Source organism: Hydractinia symbiolongicarpus, chromosome 1 (genome assembly GCF_029227915.1).
Source record: "Hydractinia symbiolongicarpus strain clone_291-10 chromosome 1, HSymV2.1, whole genome shotgun sequence".
NCBI lineage: Eukaryota > Metazoa > Cnidaria > Hydrozoa > Anthoathecata > Hydractiniidae > Hydractinia > Hydractinia symbiolongicarpus.
This window is the reverse complement of record NC_079875.1, coordinates 19,182,247-19,206,333: the sequence shown is the minus strand read 5'-3', so window position 1 is coordinate 19,206,333 and position 24,087 is coordinate 19,182,247. Positions and strand designations below refer to the sequence as shown.

At 35.1% G+C, this 24,087-nt stretch overlaps 2 protein-coding genes across 4 annotated transcripts; one reads left to right on the top strand and one right to left on the bottom strand.

Annotated features, from left to right (window-relative positions):
• Positions 1-1,810: 1,810 nt before the first annotated feature.
• LOC130645231 (uncharacterized) lies at positions 1,811-23,622 on the bottom strand. Of its 3 annotated transcripts, none has more exons than XM_057451155.1 (14): positions 23,469-23,622; positions 16,889-17,039; positions 15,973-16,208; positions 14,984-15,214; positions 14,194-14,386; positions 7,875-7,928; positions 7,665-7,778; positions 7,319-7,474; positions 6,646-6,789; positions 6,263-6,462; positions 5,884-6,013; positions 5,601-5,761; positions 3,177-3,288; positions 1,811-3,089 (listed from the first exon to the last, which is right to left on the bottom strand). In XM_057451155.1, the coding sequence occupies exons 2-14, from the start codon at positions 16,986-16,988 to the stop codon at positions 2,827-2,829; spliced, it is 2,094 nt and encodes a 697-aa protein (XP_057307138.1). In that variant the 5' UTR covers positions 16,989-17,039; positions 23,469-23,622; the 3' UTR covers positions 1,811-2,826. The 3 variants fall into 3 exon arrangements, with proteins under 3 accessions (XP_057307138.1, XP_057307154.1, XP_057307145.1); XM_057451171.1 differs by lacking the exon at positions 23,469-23,622 and adding an exon at positions 22,857-23,444; XM_057451162.1 differs by lacking the exon at positions 23,469-23,622 and adding an exon at positions 18,121-18,279.
• Positions 8,219-11,233, top strand: LOC130645263 (uncharacterized). The gene is made up of 2 exons (XM_057451194.1): positions 8,219-8,553; positions 8,712-11,233. Exons 1-2 carry the CDS (start codon positions 8,239-8,241, stop codon positions 8,880-8,882), a joined length of 486 nt encoding a protein of 161 aa, XP_057307177.1. The 5' UTR covers positions 8,219-8,238; the 3' UTR covers positions 8,883-11,233.
• Positions 23,623-24,087: the final 465 nt, after the last annotated feature.

Below are 24,087 nucleotides of genomic sequence, written 5' to 3'. Positions count from 1 at the left end.
AAGCAGGTGAGCATCATACCCACTTAAATTATGGAAGATGACAGGGATGTGGCCGGGTTAAGTTACAGCTGTTATGCGCCACACCCCTATACTCCCGGTATAGTGACAATGGTCCCTGACTTTACGGTTATTCTTGCTGTCATCGAAGGGGTTCAAACATATATGGCATGACGCCTTTGTTCTGCCTATGTTAGGGGCAGCATGTCTTTCTGCGGGTAGGTATTATATAACCTCTTTACCTCATCCTCTAGGTGGTTGACAAAGAGGGTTACACAGGCCTCTCCCCTGTATACTTTTAGAGGATCTGGTACGTCTCCGTAGGCAAAGGTACTATATGTACACCAGCCGGACGGTATGCGCTTACTCAGCTTTTTGGTCTTTTTGCCTCTTGTATCGTCTACCGGGATTAGTAGACTCTCGAAGTCTGCATAGATAGCAAAGGGTACTTTGAATTGCTGTTGGCCATCCCTATAGTATAGCCATTTTTCGGCCTCCGTTGTCATTGTGATCTTGACTGCGTCGTGGTCCTTGCAGTAGCCATGGTGCTTATCTCTCGATTCAATTGTGGGAAACGCCTGCAAACAATTCAGGAAGAAATGCATTTTTGCCGTATTTTTTGAGGTCTCAATACCCAGGAGTCGCGATAGGGATTTGATGGCTGTGTAGTGGTTCTTCTTGTCATCAGTGATATACAGTAGATTTACCTGCTTGCTACGCCCGGTATGATGTGATCGCCTCAGGATATTGATCTTCTTTCCCGTCACATACAAGACGTTTACCGCAATGTCCTTGTTATTATCCTCGAATTTGTATATACTCTTGATGCTTGTAGGGAACTCTATACCCTGCCAATTGTAGTGGTCTACGTAATGTCTCAGCTTGGTGATTCTTTGTGGATCTCTTAGTAGACCAGCAATGTTGCCCCACTTAAAACACTCCTCATCATCATTTTTTGGGTTAATAATGGCCTTCTTGGAGGCTATCCACTTGGGTGCTTGTATATATGATGAACCCCTTGTTAGCCTCAATTTGTGAAAATCTCATGTTGGTGGTGAAAACCTTCTCTACCCCAATATACTCCTCATCGCCGGCCTCCTCCAGGTTCGTCTTCTTCTTCTTCCACATAACCATAGGAATATCCGTACCTTCTCCGACCCCATATCTTCTACCTGCCCCTTAACTAAGGTTTTCACGTTGGGTCTTACCATCCCTATATACCCGTCAACGTCGGCCCCTCCTATGCCAGGAATTCGGAAACTTCGATACGTCCTATTATGAGCATGCTTATGTTCCTGTGGTGTAAGATCTTTCCCCGGCCGTTCATATAGATAGTCTTCCTTGGCCTCTTTTTCTACCTCATCATGGAGTGTAGGCCTTGTGTTGGCTGTCCCGTTATAGAACCCCATCACCCTACGTTTAAAGGCTGCATAGGTACTCTTGACCCCCTCTCTTATAGGTTTTGGAAAAGCGTCTACAAGCCAATTATACCACCCCTGTATTTTATCTCTTACAACGGAACGATTTTTCGACAGTTCTTGTTTCTCGAATACATTCATCTTGGATGGAGGCAATACCCAGTTGTACCATTCCCTGATTTTACCCCGATAGTTGGACGGGTCTTGGCCATCTCCTGTCTCTCAAAGAGGTCCATATCCTCCGATGTTATAGGTCTGACAGGTTTCTGTGATATATTCCCCAATAGGGCAACCAATTCAGCCTTGCGTAGCCTATAATACCCCGTAAGTCCACGACCTTTTGCAATATCACGTAATTGTTTCACAGTATGTGTGTTCATTCTTTATTGTATGGATTTTAACATTGTCGGAAGATTTCATAGCGGTTAAAAATACTAACGCAGTTTAGTCTTTACAGCGCATGCGTTCATTTTTTATGAATACCAGGGAATTCCACCTGCGCTAGAATTTTGGACTCATTTGCTGCATTTTATGACGTCATTACTTATTAGGGAATTCCCTTTACTCATTGCTGTATGATAGGAAATAGCCATGGCTAAGCATGGCATGGTACCGCAGGATGCTCGTTGGTACTGGATTTGCTGTGACGTCAATGCATTGCACGCACGCGACTGCGCTAGAACATACATTTTATATTCTCTCATAGCATCACAAGCAACTACACAAAACAAAAAGACTTACAACAGAACAAAATTATTATTAAAAAATATGTATCTTCAGACGAGCTGTTAAAAATAAAAACATGTACATATTATTCGTCTCAAGAGAATAAACTACAAACGAAAAAGAATTTGTTTTTGTTTTTATTTTCGTCTTTTAATAACCAGTTTTGATTCAAAAACTGGTTATTTCTGTTTGTTTTTTTAATCTCAAGAAAAAACTCGTTCCCAATTCAAGAGTAAGTTTTTTCTTATTTGTACTTGGTACCAGCCAAGTTTTGTACTTACAATAATATTTTTTTACCAGGGTGGCCACTCAGTTTATTTTTAGGAAGATTGCAAGATTGCCTCCACATGAGCAAGTGAAATCAATCACTTTATCGGCAGAAAAATTTGCGGTTTTGCGGGTTCTTCAAAAATTTGCTTATCCACAAGTCCATGAAAGTAAATTTGCACAAAAAAACTATTATAGATAAAAAAAATTCCAAAGTACAGAAATCTCCTTAAACATTTATGGTAGAATTTTAGGACAGTGAGCACCTTGTCCTGTATGTTTTATCCCGAACATCTATTCAACTTCAAAATATTTAAAAGTCAGACCACTCTATTTTTATGCAACGACATTACTTGATCTGCATTACAGTGCCAGGCGCAAAAATCCAAAGCAGACTCAGCCAGGTTAGTTAAACATGTCAATATTTCAACCTACGTGGAAGAATTAACGTGCAGTTTTTACTGTAATTTAATTTGCTACAATTTGAGTCATCTCTCCCATCGGTGAATGAGCATTGTATGTTACATTTTGGATCCCAACAAACCAGCTTTTCGACGGTCCATCTGCCAGTGTTTTCACGAAAGGTGTACACGTGGGTGCAGTTGCGATCGATGGCAAACATGAGAGGATTATTTCCAATTCCAGAACATCTTTCCACGTTCAGGTAGTAGTGATAGTTGTCTAAGAAAGTACACACATCATTTATTCCATCATATTGTTAGCTTCTCTCCATCCGCGTTTAAAAAGCAGCTAAACCTACAAACTTACCTGGGCAACGATAAGCATGAATGTTGCGTTCGTCTTCGCTTAGATAAAATCGATCCTTGACTTTTTCCCACAACGCATTGCATGTAAATTCTATTCCTTTGTGACCCATTTCCTGGAAATAAATGTACCTTAATATAGTTTAGCTCACTAGCTGGGTACTTCCTGAATGAAAATTTTGTTCGCTAACTTAAATAGTTTATTGTTAGATTTCGAATTCAGTTTATGGAAAAAAAAATATTTTTGTGGCGTTCTGAATTCTATGGGAAAAAGTGAAAAGAAGAGTAGACTAATTTTTGGATATATGTAGACAGCTTCAGGTATTATAAAGAGTTGACATTCTGTTATGTTAAAGAAAATAAACATTAGGGTATATTTTAGGAGAATTAATTTTTGCAAGAACTAATTTTTGAAGTACTTTTAAATTTTTACGAGAACTAATTTTAAAATACCTCCTTAATCTGGCTACATAACAAGTATGAGTATGTATATATGTACTGAAAGGGATATAAGCTAAAGGCTATTTCCCACTTTAAGAAAATTTTCTGTGAAGTGGAATGAAAAGGAACAGAAAAGCTTCTGAGCAAGTGTAATTAAAATGTTTACATTACATGAACAGAAAATTCTCTTGTTCGTTCTGAGCAAAGTAGAATTAAGTTTAACTTTTTTCTTTGTGATGTGTACAAAAATGAGCTTAATATTAAGTGGAAATTACAAGTAGAAAATTTTCTGTTCTGTTCTGCTCCCGCCCGTTCCGTTCTGCGGAAAATGAAAACTAGTCTTAAAAATAATTCTTGTTCGAAACCATAATTTTTGCTAAAGATAAAATTGAAATAAAGACATGAAACTTGGTATGACATGTTTATTATTATCATAGTTTCTGAGTTCCTGAATTTAGATGTTTTCAGGGAGATATATAAATGACAGTATATCAATTTTGACAAAGATACATGTGCCAAAAAAAACAACATTACGAGCAATTCTCATGATTGAAATATGTCAAACAGGGTCTAGATAAGAAGGTGGGCCATGTTTGATTAATGCAACCCAGTTTTCTATTTGCTTATATATTTAAAGCAAGAAAACGTAATTTCATATCTGTCACTCCCTCACTGAAAGCTACTCTGCCAATAAAAAAATTCTGCCAAAATTTTGTTGTAAAATTCTGTTGCAGGATACCCATAAAAGAAAAGTCACCAAATTTCAGTTTGAATAAGCAAATTTTTAACATACAGCATCTTTATAAGTTGCGGGTAGGTTGATTTTACCCATCCCTGCATGAATGCGGTTAAGGTATTAATGAAATTTACTTCTCAGAGCCCCCCTTCCCCAATTTCATTAATTCTATTCTCTTTCCTTGAAAAAATTCGTCAATTATGTTGTGATTGCATGTATTGGGAGAAATTTCACTGAGGATTAAAAACACAAAATTTTTAATCCTCTCTAAAATTGCAAATTTTGCTTTAAATGTTTAGCTAGCTAAATAGTTAAATGTAGCAATACTAAGCCAAAACGCGTAAAGCTAACTGATATCAACACGTCTACAATAGGTTTTTCAAAACATACTACGTACTAAGCACATTAAAAAGCTTGTTAGCTAGCTTCGTACATGTTCTAAAAGAAAGGACTGTTGTTGTTTTTATTTCGACAGTCCTTTTTATGCCGCTATTTCCTTTCTTCATATACAATGCAGCACCAACACCGAATCAGTGATATTTTAATAAATCCAATAAGTAACACCAAAATGTTTTTCACAAATTTGGCTTGCTTTAATAAAGTTTTGTTTACAAACATAATCGACAACGGCTCCATGCGCCATTTTAATCTTAAACCGAAAAGGGCTGACTTAGAAAAAACACGTAATAATTATGCAAAAATGTGAAAGCCAATAATATTTCAATATCCAGTTAACGATACCAGGGTATTTTTCGCCGTCTTCTCTGATTTAAAAAAGACGAAAACCCTGGGGAGGAGGATGATGAAACCAAGTACTAAGATTTTTTTCCCATTAACCGCACGGACGTTTATTAAATTTTTTCGAGAATTAGGAGCGGTTATCAGAGGGGGCTGTTAAAGGAGAGGCGGTTATAAAATTATTTAAAAAACTCACTAAAACTTGTGAAAGGTGTAAAAACAACGTTGTGAGTTTTATGTAAGAATATACCAGATAAATATACCAGAAAATAGTTAATTTATATTTGCCTATATTTAATAACACAAAGAAAATTTGTTTATTTTCCAATAACCGCCCGGGTACTTATTTCCAAATTTGGTAAATATTGTATCTCTAATAACTCCCTGGGCGATCTCGGGGTTACAAATATTTTTACAGTTAGTAGTGGGCGTTATTACAGAGGGTGCTTAAAGAAAGGGAGCGCTTAAAAGAAGAAATACAATCCAAAAAATTGTTTCAAAAAGATGTCTTACTTCAGCCCACGTCCAGTATTTAGCATGATTTACACTTCCAGCTATGGAACCTTTACGACACTTGTATCGTTTGTACTCCGAACCTGGCAGGTAAAGTTGCCAAAACAAAACCAGAAATAAAGCCAGTAGGATAACCACAAGGACGGATGCAATACAAATACCTAAAATTGCGAGAGGGTGTGTCATTATAAAACATTTAAGAAAAGGAAAAAAGTAATTAAGGAAAAACAAACAAACAAAACAAACAAACAAACAAAAGAACAAACAAACAACATAACCATACATCGACGTGATCGTCTTCCGCCCACTTTCAAATTAACATGCATACTCTCTTCTATTTCAGATAATTCTTTGCGCATCACTTTATTCATAGCTCCACCCACTAGCGAGACCAACGCTTTTATCGAATGTCTCTAAAACAAAATTAATTCACTGATTACATATGAAAACTAATCACTTCGGCGGTTACATTCCAACACGAAATCACTTCAGTGGTTACATTTCAAAACGAAATCACTTCGTACATTTCAACACGGAAACATTACCAGATAAAAACTTAAACATGCAAGGTGTATCTAACAAAACAAAAAACGACACAGTCAACAGCATCAATTCTTTGTCTGCTTCAACAAGAGCAGCACGAACAACGGTAACCGACTTACCTCTGATTCTCGTGTGCATTTTTTTCTTTCCAACGCTTGGCCAATATAAGCGTCTTTATCAGAGAAGGAATGGGTCGAGTGGTATTCAGAGACAGCAATTCCGGGACACCGTTGTGAGGCGTATAGCGATTCACCAGGTTCTATAGAACCCATTGCGTTGACATCGACCAGTCCTAACATGCATACTGTGGCTGTTTTTACTAAAATAAATATTTCAATAGTCGTTACAATAATTTACTACATTTTCTCAGGTTAATAAAATATCAACTATAGTAAAAAAATATGCATAGAAAATAAAATAAAACAAAATATATAATTGATAAAAAAGAATATTCTCTCCCATTCACACTATAGTTTAAAGAAATCTCTGTAAGGTTACTAACCGTTTTCGTCTGCCGGTTTGTTAGCCTCGATATATTGAGAATTTGTTACAACACCTTTCATGTAAGCTCTGGAAGCATTTTCACCAGTTAGTTTCTCGATGACTGTCTTACCAAGCTTGTCACTAAAGAAACCAATCACTTCGCCTAAACAAAAATAACAATGATCATTTCTTTGTCATCACCATCATTGGCGGCGTCGTTATCGACTCTGTTTTCAAATTTTTCTTTTCTCTAAAACATGTCTCTAAGCCACAAAACTTATTGTTTACCATACGACGTTATTATAGGAAATGTGAATATAAATGTGGCAATAAAGACAATTCTTTTTAAGTTGCTTTTTTTTTCGAACGTATTCGCAAAATCGAAAAACAGTAATAACTATATTAACGCAATAAAAAGTGAGAAATAAGCTTATCCTAAAGCTTATCCTGCAGTGTGGTTCTTTTTACCCTTAAATACTTTAGTTGAATCTTTACTTGTGAGAGGTTTAATATTGTATTATTAATTTATCTAACGCACAATCCTGGTCATCGCGTGTCAAAAGCTCCACGTGGTTAAGAAACGATTGGTTACAGTACCAACCTTTGCATCGTTAGCTTAAAAACGCATTTGCGACACTTGCGGAGGTTAGTTACGAAATATAAAAGCGCAAAATAGTAAGTTGCGAGATTACCAGTTGAGAAGTCGGCATGAACGTTGGGGTTGACAATGAAGTGATACGCGATATCGCCGTTTTTAGTTGTTAACAAGCTACCACGAAGCTCATCAAACTCGCCAACTCTTGCCTTTAGATAATCAAACACTTTCTTCTGTACTTTCGCGTAACGTTCTGTAAGAACAAAATAAATAAATAAATGAAAAAATAATTGAGTATAACATAGACCACACCTAAGACCGCTGAGTTGATTATTGAAGTAATTTTTTGTCTTTTTCGTCGTTCCACTCAACGTTACTTGTCTAAATGTCACTCGTTAAGCAACGCGGTTATATATGGAACATGTGCAAATTGAATACCCTACCGTCAAATCGCTGAACAAACGAATTTGTTCCAGACGAGTCGGACTCGTAATAACTATTTATCGGGCTACCATTGATACTTCCCCGAGACTCCACAGAACATGGATTACTTGACACTAAAAAAAGTCAAAATGAATGAATAACTGAATAAATAAAAGAATAAATGAATGAACAAATAATGAATGAATGAATGAATGAATTTAAAAACCTACCGCTTGATTCCAACCGTCTTTTTTTGACAGCAGTATAATTCGGGTTCAGTATACCTAAATATGAAATCATTTCGTCGTAAACAAAAGTAACCATGATCTTAGTCTTTCAATACTAAAGGTCGGTTTCCATACAACCGCCTTTTGCGCCCGGTCGTAAAAGGCGCCGTGAATTTTGATCTACGCATGCGCATTATCGGAATAATGCCACCGACCTCGCGCTTTTGCATGCACTGGGGCGATTTTAATAAAGTTGAATGGGCTCTACTTTTTGCGCGCTACATTTTGTGCTTCAACTTCAACAGCCAATCAAAACGCAGAATTGTATATGAATTACGAAAGAATTTTTAATTAGATTATTTTCAAGATGGCTAGCAACAACATCGGATCTGTAATAAACTTTTATCAAAAGAAAGTAAATTTAGAGAATGAAAATATTACTTATTCAACTAAAGTAGAGCAAAATAACGTTAACGAATCTGTGAAGGCACGAAGCAACAACCTAGTAAATGAAGGGCGGAAATTGTTAGAAGCAGCCAGGCAGGAATATGATGAAGCTGTTGTTTTTAAATATGACGTGAAAGTTTTTATTAACGAGATGGAACGCTATACAGCGTTATGGAATACCTCTGCGCGGTCTCATCATGACCAAGACAGTTATCCAAAAAATTTAATAAGCCAGGTAAGATAGCTAGCTACCTGGCTCTAAAGGTTTGCCACAAAACTTTGTGTCTATAAAAGTCTAGCTATATATAAGGATTGTAACCTTTTTTACACAACTAGCAAGCTACTCTTCTGTGTTTCCTACTTATTTCTCAGCTAATATATTTTCTTTTTTAGTTGAATTCCTCAAAAGTCAGTGAAAAATCTTCGGGAAAACCTGAAAAGGTGCATTGTGAAACGTTCAAAAATGACGAAATATGGGGCAGCATACCACACTTTGTCAAAATGCAAATATTTGGCACAACTACAGTTTATTCGAGAAAATTTAATAAACAAGGAAACATGTAGTAATGTTATGAGCTCACCACCGCCAGTTGATATGTTTTCTAGTCCCGAAATTATGGAACGCCAAGGCTGTTTATACGATGATTTGATTCGGTCATAAAACACTATTTGTCGCTATTGTATTCGATCTTGTTATAAATTTATTCGATTATGCGCTAAATTCATTCGATTATGTGCTATGTTCATTCGATTATGCGCTAAATTCGATTATGCGATGAATTCATTCGATTATGCGATGAATTCATTCGATTATGCGATAAATTCATTCGATTGTGCGCTGTTTGCATGTCATAAATTATTCGATGCGCTGAATTCATGCGCTAAATTATTCAATGCGCTGAATTCATGCGCTAAATTATTCAATGCGCTGAATTCATGCGCTAAATTATTTGATGCGCTGTTTGTATGCGCTAAATTATTCCATGCACTGAATTCATGCGCTAAATTATTCGATAGTTTTGGCGCCTCAATCAAAATTAAAATTAAAAAATGGTAGCCTCTGAATTTCTTAGAAAATTAACAATTTCGCGGTAACACTTTACCGTAGTGTTACGATTAAGCGTCAGTCTAATCTTGCAAAGTACATTGAAAATTTCTGAAGAAACTATGGAATATTTATTCTCCTATAATATAAAAAAATGAATAAAACAATAAGAGCTAAAATATCAAAAATATTCTCTCTGAATAAAACAAAAATTAAGTGTCCTTTTGGAAAGGGACACCGTAAACAAAACGAAGTTTACAAGTAAACAACTACCAATTACAAAATAAGTTTTGAATCAGTGAAAAGGTAACGAAAGAAAGCATAAATGTTTGCATTTAATCTCAAGAGTTAATTCCTAATAGGCATAAATAATAAAACTGTCGACGACTTTTAAATTTGTCTAAAAAATCAACTAGAAAAGGCGAAGTCATATAAACAAAACAGAGTGTTTTCGTCTGGAAGGGAAATAGCATTACTTTCCATTGGTAATTGCAATTGATTAATGCAAGTGTTATTTGTTGGAAGAAATTAGGAAACTCTTGTGTCACAGTGCTCAGAATTGAATCAAACTCTCCATTAGACATTTCTGCAAAGTTATGCTTTTTAAGTCCATACTCTTCTATTCTTCTATAAATTGTTTTCTCTGAAACGCATTAGATATTGCTGATCTCCGAAATAAGACAGCCGTTATCGAGTAGGTTTTGTAGGACTTCTTCAGGTATTAGGAATTTTGGAGCTCCTCCATTTTCCCACTTTAACTTTTGTGGTTTAATTCCACCAAAGCTGCAAAATTTAACCCTCAAGTTCATTATAACTCCATTATCTGTTACACCTAAGATGCTTTAGAGAAAACTACCAAAGTTTTCTCTAAAGCATTTCGAAATCAGCGGTTATATTTTCTTCACTAAACTTCAAAATAAGATGTTTCAATCCAGATTTCTCTAATAACGCTCGTGTTCTTTCGTCAACCATATTAATTTTGTAATCCTTGAATTTTGATTGAGGCGTCAAAACTATCGAATAATTTAGCGCATGCAAACAGCGCATGGAATAATTTAGCGCATGCAAACAGCGCATCTAATAATTTAGAGCATGCAAACAGCGCATCGAATAATTTAGCGCATGAATTCAGCGCATTGAATAATTTAGCGCATGAATTCAACGCATCGAATAATTTAGCGCATGAATTCAGCGCATTGAATAATTTAGCGCATGAATTCAGCGCATCGAATAATTTAGCGCATGCAAGCAGCGCATAATCGAATGAATTCATCGCATAAACGAATAAACTTAGCACATAATCGAATGAACTTAGAGCATAATCGAATGAATTTTTACAAAATCGAATGAATTATAACAAAATCGAATACAATTAGCAACAAATAATGTTTTATGACCGAATGAAATCATCGAATTAGGTCGCCTTGGCGTTCCATACAAAATGGTTTCAGACTTTTCCGTGGTAGCATATTCCCCCGCAAGTGATGATACTCAAACTACACGTTCTGCAAAACGCTCAAATTTGGAAAGTAGTTTTAGCAGTGGTAGTAGTAGTAGTAAAAAATTGAAGGAACAGACAGCTGCTTAAATGGACATGCACGTCCTCAATACTCTTAAAGATATTAGCGAAGAAACGAACACTATATCCAGTGGAAAAGTTGCAGATGAAGAGGATTGATGAAGATATGCACTTTTGTAAGAGCTTTGTTCCAACACTGAGAAAATTTGATTCTCGAAGGAATAAATTGGCAAAAGTCAAAATACAACAGTTGCTTTTCAAACTTGAATTTGGAGAGACTGTATAGAGTAAACTTTATTATTTTATCATATTTTTGTATATACTTTTCATATAAATATTTCAAACATCAAATGGATCTATTGTTCTATTGACATAATTCCACTGCCAGCTAACAGCACCATTTGGAGAGTTAAAATAATACTTAAAATCGTCTCGCACTCCTTTGGCTGCTTTATTATAGTTATTCGAACCCTGTACTCCAATATCAACTAGGCCAGTGTCACCAAGTGTGTCAGTTCTCCATTCGCCATGTTGTATAAAGTCCACATCTTCGCGGTCAGTAAATCCTGGCGGGCAATAACTGCTTTCTCTGTGCATTCTTTGACTAATCATTAAAAAATTGTGCAAAGCAACAACAGCTTTTGTTATCGAGTTAACAGTATCAATTTGTAAATCCTGGCGGGCAATAACTGCTTTCTCTGTGCATTCTTTGACTAATCATTAAAAAATTGTGCAAAGCAACAACAGCTTTTGTTATCGAGTTAACAGTATCAATTTGTGCAATTATTGGCCTGCGAAAAACTTTAAACCTTGCTGCTGCAATACCGAAACAATTTTCAATGACACATCTAGCTCTTGATAATCTGTAGTTAAATATTTTTCTTTTCTGGCATGCTTCCAAGCGAGCAAATGGTTTTAACATAAAAGGTTTCAACATGAATGCATCGTCAGCAATAAATACATAGGGGTACAATTAAGTTCCCGCATTTTGGATTGGGCTAGGTGGTGGCATATTTATTTTATTATTATCAATCGCAAAGCCTAATTTGCTATTTTTGTAAACACCACCATCACTTTGTCGTCCAGCATCTCATCTGTCAATCAACGTAAACTCGTAATTTGCATTACGTACTGCCATTAATACTATACTGTGTGGTTTTTTATAGTTAAAATAATCTGAACCACTTCTTGGAGGGGCCTGCATCACCACATGCTTGCCGTCGATAGCTCCTAAACAATGAGGAAAATTCCAATTTGTTTCAAATTCATTGGCCATTTTTCGCCAGCTGTCTTCAGTGTTTGGTTCTTTTAAAAAATCCCTTTCTTTGAGTTCCAACTATATAACTTCGCAAGTTTCCTTTACTATGTGACTTACTGTGGGTGGACTAACTCTGTAGCTACTAGCAATACATGGAATCACAGTCCCGATATTTACTTGCGCGCGCATCTGAGTGATTACGTAATGCCTGATGCGCGCGCAGAAATGGAGGTAAAAATGTAAACAAACTAAGCGGAAAAGTTACCTCTATTTCTGCGCGCGCAGGAAAAACACGGCACTATGATTGAGTGTATTGTTATTTGTGCATCCCCTGTGACCAAATACCGTAGTGTTATACATAGCCTCTCACTTGGACTAGTGACATCTCTTAATTTGGATGGCTTTTGGATGTGCTGAGCCTCAAATGAAAGAAGTTCTTCAAACCTTGTTGGACTCATTCTGAATGACTTAAAAAAGAACTCATGATCTGATAGCATTAAAACTTTTACTAAAACGTTGTATAGGCCTTTAGTTCTTCTTTCTAAGAACAATCGTCTCATCCACATGTTTTGTTTACGTACTATACGACGTCGTTTATTTCTATGCCATAAGAATATTGCTAAAACTAATTTCATATTTTGTACCAACAAATATCGTCTGTGTACGGCAGCCATGTTTTGCAAAAGCATGTAAGCAAAAAATAACTGAATGAAAATGGTTTCGGTGCATGCGATAAAAGTCGCGGCGCTTTTTCCGACTGTGCGCAAAATGCAGCTGTATGAAACCGGCTTTAAGCTATGTATGCTGTTTGCCTCCAAGTTTACATGCATCCTGAAATGAATCTGACCAATGAAATTGGCTGTGTGAACGCATGTGATATTCGAAAAAGAATATGATGTAAGTGGCAAGCTAAAATAATAATTTTGTGAGCTTTTGTCATTTCCCTTTTTTAAAAAATGAATTAAACTAATTATTTTCTTCTGATGTAGAACTACACATAATATATAGCATAATATATATGTAAATTAGGACTTGGCAATTTCGCAAAAATTAGTTCTCGTGAAAATTAAACTTTATTCCAAAATTTATCCTTAATGTAGTTATTCCGTTTAAAATCAGGAAACAACTGTTCCATGAGTGTAAAAGATTATCTTACTAAACAGGAAAGCAGTTAAACAAATCAATGTAAATCCGGTTTCGCAACCGCAACCCGAACATTTATTGTTTATACTAAAGTTGTTAGTTAAAAATTATGTAGATATTAGTGCGTAAGCATAGTGGTTGCTTATAAAGTGGTTGCTTATATAGTGGCAGCTTATAAAGTGGTTACTTATATAGTGGTTGCTTATAAAGTGGTTGCTTATATAGTGGTTGCTTATATAGTGGTTGCTTATATAGTGGTTGCTTATATAGTGGTTGCTTATAAAGTGGTTGCTTATAAAGTGGTTGCTTATATAGTGGTTGCTTATATGGTGGTTGCTTATATAGTGGTTGCTTAAAAAGTGGTTGCTTATATAGTGGTTGCTTAAAAAGTGGATGCTTATATAGTGGTTGCTTATAAAGTGGTTGCTTATATAGTGGTTGCTTATATAGTGGTTGCTTATATAGTGGCTGCTTATATAGTGGTTGCTTATATAGTGGTTGCTTATAAAGTGGCTGCTTATATAGTGGTTGCTTACAAAGTGGCTGCTTATAAAGTGGTTGCTTATATAGTGGTTGCTTATAAAGTGGCTGCTTATAAAGTGGATGCTCATATAGTGGTTGCTTATATAGTGGTGGCTTATGTAGTGGTGGCTTATATAGTGGTTGCTTATATAGTGGTTGCTCATATAGTGGTTGCTTATATAGTGGTGGCTTATATAGTGGTGGCTTTATAAAAAATTTGTATTAAACTATGAATTTGCTACTTCTGACGCGAAAATGTTCGTCACCTTCAAAAGTTTTTGTCAATTCATTTATTTGCGCCGATAGTGAGATGTTGAAATAAAATAAAGCTGCAAGTTTCTTTAACTTTAAGCCTGTGCTCGAGCTTTTATTAGCATTATATACTTACCAGGCAAGTCAAACTTGTCGTTTCGCCCGACAACCAAGAACGGCTCGGTCGTATTTCTTGTTGTCACGCCGTTTCGAAATATTACTTCGATTTTAACTACGAACATATTATGCTCGCTCATCCCAGTCTTTGCTAGTTTGTACACTTCCTCATCGCCAACTTTGTATACGTCTAAATTACCTTTCAGAGTGACCTATAAATAAATATTTTACGTACGGCTAATATTAAGTATTTTAAAGAATGTGGTCCTATGAGAAAATCTCAGCGGTCTTTTATCCACAGACCCTATTATAAAAAGATTCTCAGCTTCGTTTAATTTCATGCCTGTAGCGTTTTTATAATTAGGATGGATCGCTGCAGACGATGGGTTTGAGGTTAAAGTGTCGTCTTTGATATCTGAAGACTTGTTAATGGTGAGTTCATAAAAAGCCTCGTTGAGTGATTTAGCTTGTTTATATTCATCCCTCCTTCCCAGTTCCTATTTCATAGTTCAGGGTAACTGTTATTTTGACTATTTGTTATTTTCACTTTTTCTCCACTTTGTTGTCAGGTCCAGAAAAAGAAATACTTAGATAATAAAATAGCTTTATCCCCATTGGAAAGTGCAGAAATTGTCTCCATTGTATTCTACATCTGATCATAAATTTCCGAATTTTACTGAGTAAAGCCAAACGTGCAATATTTCTATTTTTTTCGGATTTTTCATGGGTTGACAAAGGGTAGCCAAAGAAATTTAAAAGACTATTTTTCCGAAAGGTTTTTTTGTAACAACATAAAAAAATATATTCACCCCTGTGGAATTTGGTTGCTCTTGGTACCAATTGCAGTTACTTAGCAACGCTTCACCAGTGAAGAGCTTCATTTGAATTGGGACCGGATTTTGACGAAGCACTTTTACTTTGATATCTTTAATGTCTCTGAGAGCGTTGGGTCGATTAAACATGAGCATCACTTTAAACTGAGCTTCATCTTCTTTCAGTCTTTGTTGTGATGTCTGCTTCTTGTCGATCGTCATTCTTCTCTGGAAAAAACAGGGTGAATGAATACCGTCAAAAAAAAAACTCGGATGAATGCATACCGTCAAAATACCGGGTGAATGAATACCGTCAAAAACAACTCGGGTGAATGGAATACCGTCAAAAAAAACTCGGGTGAATGAATACCTGTTAATCAGCTCCTGTGAAGTCATGCATGACCCATATGTCAAGGTTTCTGTTTTACAATTGAAAGTTCATTTTAATTTTTAGTTTACCTGAATTTACCATGACTAAATATAAATTCCCGTGACTTGCGTATTTAAAACTTCTTATTACTAGAACAAAAATTTCAAGGCTATGTTCAATTTTTACTTTGATGGTTCATAGTTATTATTATTATTATTTTACTATTATTTACCCAGGATAGCCTCTTCAGTTCCTAATAGAACTGTTATCAGTCAGAGTCCTGCGAAGGAGGATCCTTAAAGCTCCCATTTGAATTACAGAAGGCGTGTAAGCACAACAACCGCTCAACTAGACAACCGTCTAAAATATCAATCCTATTCTCATGATAAACGTTAAGCAGAAAGGATCGATTTGCACTTTTACAGTCTCTGGCATGACTCAACCGGGGTTCATACTCAAGATCTTCCGTACTGGAGGCAAACGTTCTACAACAAGGCCGCCAGTCGGTCAGTGAGTTTTTGCAAAAAAATTCTCTGACTTTCTAGTGCAATTTTGATATGCTCAGGTCTCCCAGGTTTTTCAGATGGCTGGTCAACCTGATTTTTTCAGAACCTACCTGCTTTTTGTAAATCTTTTTCGGAAATTGAACACATTTAATGTCAAAGCAAAAGTTAGTGGCATCTATCGACAGGTCAGATGGAACTGGATACTCAAAAGGTAGCTCTTGTTCGTAGTTGTTATCTGTCAGATCTTCGTCATTGTTATCCATTGTTGGGTTGTAATTGATCAATACAGAATCATTCACTAAGTCATCATTCACTAAGTCATCGAAAGATGTCGGCATAAGATTTTCTGGAAAAAGAGAATAATATAATAAATAAAGAGATAAAAATATTTTTATTTTTTATTTTTATTTTTGTATGTTACGACCAATAAAAGAAAAATATTTTTGGCTTCATAAGAATAAACATGGATGATAAAAAGGTATCGAATATCTTTTGACTATCATTATTCCAAATATTTATATGATGAACCACTATAATGTCGGAAACACCGTTATCAATGTGGGTCCTGTGATAGCGTTGGAAACATCGTTATCAATGTGGGGTCTGTGAAAACACCGCTATCAATGTGGGTTCTGTGTTTGGACTCTAAGCATTAGTTATACATCGAAATTTTCTCTTATGGCATGGGTAAACCCGTACCTATGGTAAATGCACTTGGTATACCTGTCCGCGCTCTGGACTCAACCACGCACCTTGTGGTCACCCTTCCCTAACTCAACTTTATTTTGCTTTAAATTATTGGCGGCAAATGTAAGATGATTCACGCCATTGCTAAGCGGGCCCTGTTTTTAGTCTAGTTGGAAAAAATAAGAATTTTAGATATGCATGCATGAAAACTCAATCCTAAAAAAAAAATAACCCATCATGGCTAACTTATGAAATCGATTTTTATTATTCATTCTTTTATTTGGCATTTTTGTACTTTTGTACTTGAGAGATATCAAAACTCAATCACTAGGACAATACCTGTGTCGATAATTGGTTCAAACGGCCAATCCAATAGCGGATCATTGTCGCAGGCGGCGTTGTTGTTAGAAAGCAACGGAGTGCGCAAATCTTCAGACATGTCTGTTCTTTTTAAAATTGTAATAGCTCAGGTGTTACTTCTCAAATCAATCTAAATGTGAAACGATATTTAAGATAAAAACAAATATTACGGGTCAGACTTTTTTAGACTAGGTAGAAAAAGTATTTATTTTTGCAGCGTGAATTGCGTTGGTTGTTTGTAGATGAAGTTTTAATTGTTATGGACAATTGAGTCAAAAAAATTTACCTACAGAATTTAACAAACAAAAGCCTATGGAGAATACAGTTGTTCGACTTGCCGAGATAATTTTTTAATTTTCAAGAACTTTTCTACCTAAAAGGCAAGGGACCAAGTAAAAATAGTTCGAGTTTCCAAAAGGTTTCAGTATTTCAGTTTACTAGAACCAAATGTAAGACCCTGTATAGATCGAGGTCCCAATAATACGAAGTGTACGAATCGATTGATTAACACTTATTTTTCGTTCAGACTGGATTTAGCTAGCGAATGTGCATTATCTTTTTAAAACACCACCCAGAGATGTTTATTTGACAGGGGCGGTTTTTTTAAAAAACTTTAACTTAAAAGCGCGATTATTCAAATTGGGGGGAGGCTAACTACACCGTTAGTAAGTTTCGTTTCTGTGTATTTCTTACATTGCATTTTTTCAAACAGACTTCGACCTAAAAGCTTCGATTTTGTAAACAGTTTTTTTCGTATTTTTTATCCGCCACATATTACCCATTGAATAAACAAGGCGGGAAATTTGCTTGCAATATGTTTAATAATGTTTGCCAACTTTTGCTTATGCTTTCTGCGTAGTTTTGCCAACATTAAAATTTTAGGAAAAAAAGATTTTTCGAACACTTAAAATGTATTACAAGCAGTTCAAACTAATTTCGTTTAGTGTGCTGCTGTGCACAGGGTAACAACATATTAAAGTTTCTTTAATTTTGAAATGTCGTCTCCGTTACTAAAGCTCTTTAAAATTATGCTTCAATTATGGACTTTCAACCCTTGGTATGGCTATATAAAGGTGATGTTGTATAAAATAAGTAAACATTGGAATTTACAAACGGATCGCGAATTTAGATGCACCAAATCGTAAGATACACCAAAGAGAAAATTAAAGAAAAATAGAATGACAGACAAAAAATTGGAAGCAATAACATACCTTCTACACTCGCGAGAACTAAAGAGAAAGTATAGTGATTCGGCTTTTCGTGCATTCGTGAAATGTAAAGTCTCACAAAACCCACCCATATATGTTCATTCGTTTAATATCTCCAACTGTTTTTTCAGCTCTTGAAAAATAATAGACTTTTGAAATGAAAGTAAAAGTTGAAGAAGCTGCACTGAATTTCCCTTTTTAACAAACGTCATATTCTATTAATTTCATTGGGAAAAGTTTGTTTTCTAATTGGAAAATTTGAAACCTTTCTTCGTAATCTGCTTAAAATAACATAAGAACAAAACACACAAAAGAAACTCATGTGAGCTTATAAACCAATAAAGCTGGGCCAACAAGTACAAACTACGAAACTGGGCCAGCAAGTTTAACTCAAATTTTCTCTCGTCGGCAAATAATTGCCACGTAATATTTTTTGCCTGCCTGCTTTGTTAGCACGTTAGCATTCGCGTCGGCAAATTACCGCATGCCGACGTGAATTATAAAGGTTGAAAGTGGACAAGAAAGTCCAAAATTTAAAACTGGACTAGTCAAGTACAAACTACCAAACTGGGTTAGTAAGTCCAATGCGTCATAACATTTGTGGAGAGAAAGAATTTGTCTCATAAAACAGGTCACTGATAGCAATTGCTATCACTTCTTAGAAAGATTTTTAATTAACAACTATAATTAGAAAAATGACGCAATTTTGTTGTTATCGGCGCTGTTTCCGACGTTCTGAGATAAATCGGGAACGAAGTTTCTTTTCGGATTTTACACTACAATGTAACCCGACTTTTCGGGTTATGCGCATGCGCATGAGAATAGTCGGCCAAGCCTCGGTCTTTTGTCGCGTGGAAAGAATCGCAAACTTTAACTGTCATTAATATTGATTGATACAATTTTCGTTTTATGTACCTCACCGGCGCAAATAATCAAGAAAATGTTGGCGTGAAAAAGAACAGACGGACATCGACAACTGTAAAATACGCACAAAAGATGAAATCCACATTTGGCCGTGGATACCGAGAAAGTTTTTAATCCAGTTGCTGGTCACAAGTCGGTCGATGTCAAGTGCAAAGATCTGTGATGCATATGAAATATGTTTTATAAAATATGTCATGCGATGTACCACTACACCAATATAACCAATATAACCAATATTACCAATATAACAAGTTACTCCAATACTGTTTTTTTTTTCTGTTCCAATTTATTATTAGGAAGATGTGAAAAGAATTTCAATATGAAACAACTAGTCGATAAAACCCGTGAAAAAATCCACTACTAAGGCTGAAGAAAATTGAAAAAAAGTGTCATTTCGATTTTGATGACGTCAGCAACCCATCCACCAAAAAAATATTTAGAACCTTGTTTTCACGTTGCCTCTGTTATTGTGTAGAGGTTGAAACGGTGATCAAAATATTGTATAGGATCAATGTTTTCGACGATCGCCTAAGGGATATAAGTTTAAAAATTTTGCTGACGCCAGCAAGGACACGTCAGCAAAGACCTGCCAAAACAAAAAAAAATATTCTAGAAATTTGTATAACCGTTGCCTTCATCGTATAATTCTTGAAACGCTGATCAAAAAAATGTATAAGATCGTGTATCTTTGACAAACGGTTGTGAAGATATTTGGGTTTAAAGGTTTTTTGATGACGTCATCAACCCGTCGAATTAGGGGACCCAGGTTTAAGAAACTTACCGAAGTTGGTCCCAGGTGGTCCCTAGTTACCCACGCGGTAAAAATGACTGACGTCACCACCTCGTCTCCAAGTTATTTGGCCTCAAAGTTTTAAGTGCAATGTAATGGCTTTATTAATTTAAAGACTTACACCATATCACGTTCGAAAACAAATTGCCGAAGCATTAGTTCTAAGCAGAATCAAATATGGCAACGCAGTTTTTCACAGTGCTCCAGAGTACTTGAAAAGACGTACAGAAATTAATCAACGCATGTGCTGGTTATGTCCGAGGTAGATATTCTAACTACATGGACGTGTTAAATCTCAAGTGGCTACCTGCTCCAGAACGATCAGAATTATCTACCGCGAAACTGACATGAAAATCGGTTAACACACCGCAATGGCCGAGATTCGTACCAATGGAAAAAAACACTCAAACAAGTACAAGGAGAGGACATGCAAGAAACGCTATTAAATGCTCCACAAATCTGCATACGACCTTTGGATACACTACATCGTCGATTTTCAATGACTTACCCGCTAATTGCCGTTCAAGTGATAAATATGGAATGTTCTATAATTTAGCAAAAAAATATTTTTTTGATAAAGCACTTGCCAGATGAGTAGCTGTGTTAATTTTTTATTTTCTATGTAATATCAATGGTCTAATATTATCGTTTACAATTTCGTTTGCCAATTTACCTTAATTTTTGGTTCTTTATATTCTTTGATTCGTCTGACCAAATTCCTATCCAATATCTTTGGCACTGGTGAAAGTGCTTTGTATACAATAGATTTCATAGATTTTATTTTAGGATTCTAATAAATTATTTCGAAATATATAGCAAGTAAGATATTGACGTTACAGTAGTGATACGGATGTCGCGCCGTAACGTCAAATTTAACATTTCAGGCATAAGCTTTTCGGCTACATCAAAGGAAAATGAAGATATCCACTTTGCCTGTTACAGACACACACACACACTCTGTATTATTATAAGAGATTATTTTCAGATCAAACTAATTTACACAAGCCGTTCCTATTGTAAAAAAAAAAGGAAAACTTCATCTAGCAACTACATCTGAAAGGTTAATTTGACATATTATATCAGCAGAATGGTAATTTCCCATATTATAGGGAATTTGATTTGAACCGTTACAAACATTTGTGGAGGCGTATTGTTGATTTTGTAGTATGTTGTAATGATTTTACTGTCAGCCTCAAGTTGTTAAACTTTTCACGTTCTTATAACATAAAGATTAGACGTCTCTATAAGGCGGACACCTCTATTATAAAGCAGAAACCTCTACAAAGCGGACATCTCTATCAGGCGTACATCTCTACAAATCGGAAATCTCTATAAAGCGTACATCTTTATAAAGCGTACATCTCTATAAGGCGTACATCTCTACAAAGCGTACATCTCTATAAAAGGAACATCTCTATAAAGGAAGTTCAAAGTGGATACAGATATGTGAATATAGAAAAATAAAGACAGAATGCAACCCTAGTCAAAATACAGTTTAAAGTTTCCGAAAACTCTAAAAATAATTAATCACTGTATAAAGAGCTATCGTCCGATAAGAAGGAAATAGTAGAAAATTTGTAAAAATTTTTTATGTTTTTTAGACTTTTATATATTGTAAAAACGTTACCAAATTAACAGTCCTTAAATTAACACTGCATTTAATTAACACTCATTAAATTAACGCGAATTTTGAAGAACCTGCGTTAATTTCATGACTCGTTAATTTCATGAAATAAGGTATATAGCATGCCTACATTACACTCTTTCATTTAAACATAACGGACTGTTTCATCCAAAATAAAAGTGTGAAACACAAAGAATTTGTGAACGTCAAACAGTTTCCTGGAAAGACTGGAACTTCTACTTTTTGTATCATTATTAATTATCGTTCATGTACACATTTCAATAAGATTGACGTCTCGTACTGACATTGGCCATTTTCAGCATATTTAGGTTCTTCGTCGGCTTTATTACAATACTTAGCTTTTCCCTTGCAAACCTTTTTTTATTTTCATATGAGGTTATATAATTTAGATATTTTTTTTTAAACTTTGTACCTGGTAAACAACTATAATTACTAAAGTAGAAAAATGAAGTTTCCCAATCGATTAAAACAAAAGCTATAATTTTCAAACGTAAACTATTTTGGCTTTCCTGTCAGTAAAATATATTCAAAAACAAGAGAGACCAAACCGCAATACACAACCCATTCAACAACTTGATATCTTCTTGAAATAGATGCCAGTACATTATTCACATTCTATTTATAGAAAAACAACATGATGAAAAAATGACCTTCGTAAAATCAACTTATCTACGTTATAACAACAGAAAACAAACAACACTCTTTTCATTTCAGTAAGAGCTTTCATATCGCTTTCCCGTGCACTTGCTGTAAATATTTTTAATAACCAAGCTGTTACGTCATGCTAGTAGCAAGCTAAAACGAATTTTTGTTGTTAGTATTTGTGATGCGTGTAAATCATGTATTGTTTGCATCAAAAACGTTATGCATTATGTACTGGTGATTCGCCCGTGGGAAATTTCACGGGAATTTGTTCGTCGTTACTTGAACAGACAATACAGTTATTACAAACTTTTTTTATTAGAATCTTTAACTCAATTTCCAATTTCCTCCCCAAAACATCAGAAACAACTTAATCTAAAATAACCAATTTCACATTTTTCTTAAAAAAATAATGGCGTAGAAGTAATAATGTTAAAGTATAACCAATTTTTAACTAGATATTAGTCTTTCGTGATATTTTAACCACGTTAAATGTCATCACAGGTTTTCACAGTTTTAGTATTTTATTTCTTTCCTAGAAATTGAGAATTATTTAAAGCCCAAAATGTCAATTTTTTAAGAATCACGAAGGTCAAACCAAAAAGTAGGATTTTTATTAAAAAAAGTATGTTATAAAGACACAAGTTTAACCAATAAAATATGAAATTATTTAAGTTTGGTAACCTATAGTGAGAACCAAGTCTTCCAACTGTAAGAAAATTCAAAAATGCTAAATACCTTTTGCACTAGTTGTCAATAATCGATTCAGTACATCATCTATATAACCTTTGAAGAAAGTCGTTTTTTAAAAAATAACTTCGCAGTAACATGTTTTGTGGAGAATTAAAAATGGCGTAGGCTACTTAGACGCAGTTTCATGACGGTCTGTTTGGGAATTCCCACATAGCTTCGTTCGATTTGTAAAGATGAATTAGAATCGATAACATTTTTTTATTCAAAACACGGTCATTAAAGAGATCCTAAACAGGAAAAACAATTAGTTTTGACTTTATGTGAAAGAGTGGTTGGGATAATTTTAGAAAAAAATACACGCAGATCTCACTGTTTCTAAAAAGCTTTTTTCACAAAAAATATCAGCACTATGTGGACATCAATTTTCTGTATTTTACTTAAAAAGAAAATTTTATTCTAAAAAGATAAAAAATAATAAAAAATAAAAAAATTAATAAATAAATAAAAAATAAAAGCTTGTACAATGTCCAGCATATCTTGTTCTCCCATTGTCCGACTAGACGGTAATTTTACCAATTCAAAACAAGTAAGAAAAATTATTTGAATTATTTACCAGGGAGAACACACAGAGATCAGCATCTCACAAAGCTTCCCTACCTCCCTTTTGCTTCGTACACCTCATATCTGTTTAAAACATTTCCATCCCATTAACCATTAACCATTTCCATTCCATTAACAAAACAATATTTTTTTTAAAGTTTGTTTCAGTTGAAACGTTTAAAAAACAATTTATACATTTCATTATCTGCTGTCAGCATTGTGTAACACTCCACTGTAGCTGTTGTTCTATCACTATCAAAGATTTCATCTAATCATCCAATCATCTCTACGACAGAGTGCATTAATAAACTAAACAAGGAGATGTAAAAATAAAGAGGCGCATACATTTCTTTTATTATGACATTTCTTCAGAACAAACAATAGACCTATTTCCATATCCAGTTGGTCGAGATGCTGGTTGTTTACATGCAAGTTTGAAAAATGTATCAACAACATGTTGACATTTACAGCTTTTTTTAACTGGCAGTTCCACAAGATCAAAGTTAACACAGTTATAAAGGGGTATTGGTAGTGGTAGCGTCTTGCGGCCAGCTGTTGGAACATACTTTGTCTCTATGGCCGCCGTGAGTGCCTGCATACTTGGGTCTGCTGACATGCTGTTCTTTACCTCGTCGATAGTGAGGGCCGGTGGCGTTCTCGTGGTTACTACGGCATT